The 3,168-nt window shown below is 44.7% G+C and overlaps 1 protein-coding gene across 1 annotated transcript; it reads right to left on the reverse strand.

Annotated features, from left to right (window-relative positions):
- Positions 1-2,084: 2,084 nt before the first annotated feature.
- Positions 2,085-2,543, reverse strand: UV8b_04423 (uncharacterized protein; the record flags this gene model as incomplete). Its single annotated transcript, XM_043141921.1, has 1 exon — positions 2,085-2,543. The coding sequence occupies one exon, from the start codon at positions 2,541-2,543 to the stop codon at positions 2,085-2,087; it is 459 nt and encodes a 152-aa protein (XP_042997855.1).
- Positions 2,544-3,168: the final 625 nt, after the last annotated feature.

Here is a 3,168-nt window from a genome sequence, read left to right on the forward strand (position 1 = left end):
AATTATAACGAAGTGGCCTAATTGGGCCCTAAGCGGGTGTCTGCGCACATCGCCAGGTAAAAACCTACTCTTCTGCCTGACCGTTAGACTAGACAAAAGAGTACGTATTATACTAAGTTACCATATTTGGTACAATTGACACCTATATCCCCTTGGCACTATGCTGCGCGCAAGCTTGCCCTTATTATGATACGGGCGTAGCCCGAATCCTTGACACTAATATTTATATATCGCCCTTAGAATCCTAGGCGTATATCGGTTAGGGATAGGCCGAACCTATATAATAATTAATAGTCAGGCTGGTTTTAATATCGATAGCAATTTATCGGTAATAGTCTACCGCCGAATAGTAATTATAATAGGAGACCCTAAGGCTAATAATCTTATTAGCTATATAAGTATTAAGCGCTAATCGGAGGTATTTTAGCTTAATTTCTTTAGGCTAACCGAGACCGCTAGTAAATATAAGTTTTTCCTCGAATCGTATAAAAAAGGCAGTAAAAGGTTCCTTAGGGCCCTAGCGTAAAGAGTATTTAAGCTTAGTAATAGCGTAATCCTACCGGTATAGGTCTTTAAAGAGATATTAAAGGTATTTAAAGAACTTTATTATATTATAATTGTAAGCTGTATTATTCTCGAAGAAGGCTGCGACCTATAATTAGACTATAGATAAAAGGTTCTAAAAGATAAATATCTATTAGGTCTTCTTATCCCCAATAAAGTCCTTATCGACCTTAAGCTCATATTATATAAAGGTCCGCTAGGCTATAAATATAGCCTTTTTGCTATTAAAAGGGTCCCTTATTAGGATCGGCTTACGCTTTAGCTGGGTATCCTAAGCCGTAGGGAGGGGGCCATTCTATTATACGATTAGGACCGGTTAGGGAGCGGCTTAGGAGCTATTTAACTAGTTCGCGAGGAGGGTCTATAGCGAGGCGGTAATAGCAGCGAGGTATTACGCGTTAGTCTGCATCTGCGCCTCTATCTATTATAACCCTATTGCAAGCTGCTCTACTCGGGTATATATATTACATTAGGGGCATTATAGTCTCGGGTTATTTAGACCCGTTTCTCCAGGTATACTTATCTCGATATCTTATATAGCCTGTATTATTGGCTCTATGATGTAAGGTTATAATAGTAAGGCTGAGAGAGTCTATTTAAATATAAAGGACTGGCCCTAGGGCTACTGCGAATAGGCGTTGAATATATATATTAAATAAACTAAGGAGGAAAGAGAGAGGACCTAAATAAAGGCCTCTGAGTAGTCTATTTATGCCTGTATATAGCACGGGCCGAGTTCTTAGCGAGCCTCGTGACCTTGTGCTGATACTCTTTAGGCTAGTCGCGGGCGCAGCCCGAGTTCTAGCCACATTGTGGCGCGGGCGTAGCCCGTGCCCGTGATAGTAAGGCTGGATATAAGGTGGTATAATGGGGTATTACGAGGAGCTCTCTTACTGGCTATCTTAGATGCCTAGGTTTACTCTCTCTCTTAGATATATTTAGGATAGCTTTTCCCCTTCTTTCTAGATAGTAGAAGGGTAGCATAATTAAGTCTGTTAATGCACTATATGCCTCTTAACTATTTTCACCTTTCCTGCGTTTCTGGTTATTTATATTTGTCTTGCCTTTATACCGGCTTCACTTTATATTTACCCTCAGAATTCTAATATGGGTGTATCAATAGGTTTATATGTAATATTAATAATAATTAACTAAAATGCGTTATTATAACTAAGTTTATTCCTTTTATAAATAGCTGGTATAATAAGCATGGTCACCCGTTGCTTATTATTTTTATTTAATTTTATCGCGTTCCTATACATTCTAATAATAAGCAAGTCCATGTAACTTGGCGGATATGCAAGGATTCTATAACCTCAGCGGTGCGCGGTTTTGGTATGCCTCTCTAGTGTGCCAGCTCTCTATACAGAGTTTAAAAAAACCTACTTACATAACCTACGGCCTTGCAATTATCGCTCGGACAATGTCGATTTATTTCGGCGTCACGTCATTTACTAGCACGCTGGCAATGTACTGTTCGCAGAGGGTCAAGACTGCTTCACGCCTTGTCCATTCTGCAGTCACCCGCCGAAACAAGGCATTTGCCTCGGACGGCAGGTGATGGAACCGATGGCTTTCTCCTTGTTCCTTCTCCTTGAAACAGTGTCTTCATCAGAAGCCATGGCGAGAGTTGCTGGCAAACAGACCGTCAGGTCCGGTTGTGGATGTCCGTCACCCTTGCTCCTGTCTAGAAGAGGGAAAAGGTTGTAGCACAGACGAGTGGACACGTCGCGGCCAGCCAGAGTCAGTCGACGGCGGTCCTGGGAAACAGCAACACAGACGGTTGCTGTCACCTGGAACCTACCCAACCATAGTTGAGCCGAGTCGAAGAAAAGAGACTTCTCGTCCAGTTGCTGGTAGGTGGGAGTGTGCAACCGATCCAACCCAACGGGTTCATGTAACACACTGAAACTTCGGTCGTACTTGTACTCGTCTTCGCTCGGGGGGTTACGGCATGAATAGGCAGAGCTGGGCAGCATATTCCGGGTGTTGTCTGCATGGGCCGAGGTGTTTACCCCCCCGGCTCCTCTTGTTCTTTTCAACACGCCCGTAGATCTTGTACTCACCTGGAGGAGGCTGTGGCCTGGGGATAAAGAGGGGAAAAAAAAAAAAAACAAGGTAGCTGGTCTTCGGTCGGCCGAACGGCACCGCAGGGCAAGTTTTCTTTTGAAGGATCTCGGGTAGTGTGGCTCTGCGACTCGTTCCAAGCCAGTCTTCTGGAGCTTGGCGAAGTTGTTTTTTTTCGTTTTTCTTTTTTTTTTCCTTGTGCGTGTGTGTGTGTGCCAGCGAATCGTGCGATAGCCCGGCATGGGACGATCAAGAGGCAGTGTGAGGCTCACAGAATGCGTCAAGCCACGGGCAACGACTGGAAGCTGCGGAGGAGTCTGGTAGAAGCTGTGGGATAGGGTGTCCTGGTGCACCCCTTTCGGAATTAACTGTCGAATCTCGGCGGGATGAGCTGGAGTATCTGGTGTCTGGTGCGTTTTCGGCAACTCGCTAGTGTTGGGAATGAGTAAAAAGTGCTGTGCTGTGCTGTGCTGTGCTGTGCTGTGCTGTGCTGGTCTGTCTGGCAGAAGCGACGCACGCACGACGAACGACCCGAAC

This window comes from Ustilaginoidea virens, chromosome 3 (assembly GCF_000687475.1).
Source record: "Ustilaginoidea virens chromosome 3, complete sequence".
In the NCBI taxonomy this organism is placed as follows: Eukaryota; Fungi; Ascomycota; class Sordariomycetes; order Hypocreales; family Clavicipitaceae; genus Ustilaginoidea; species Ustilaginoidea virens.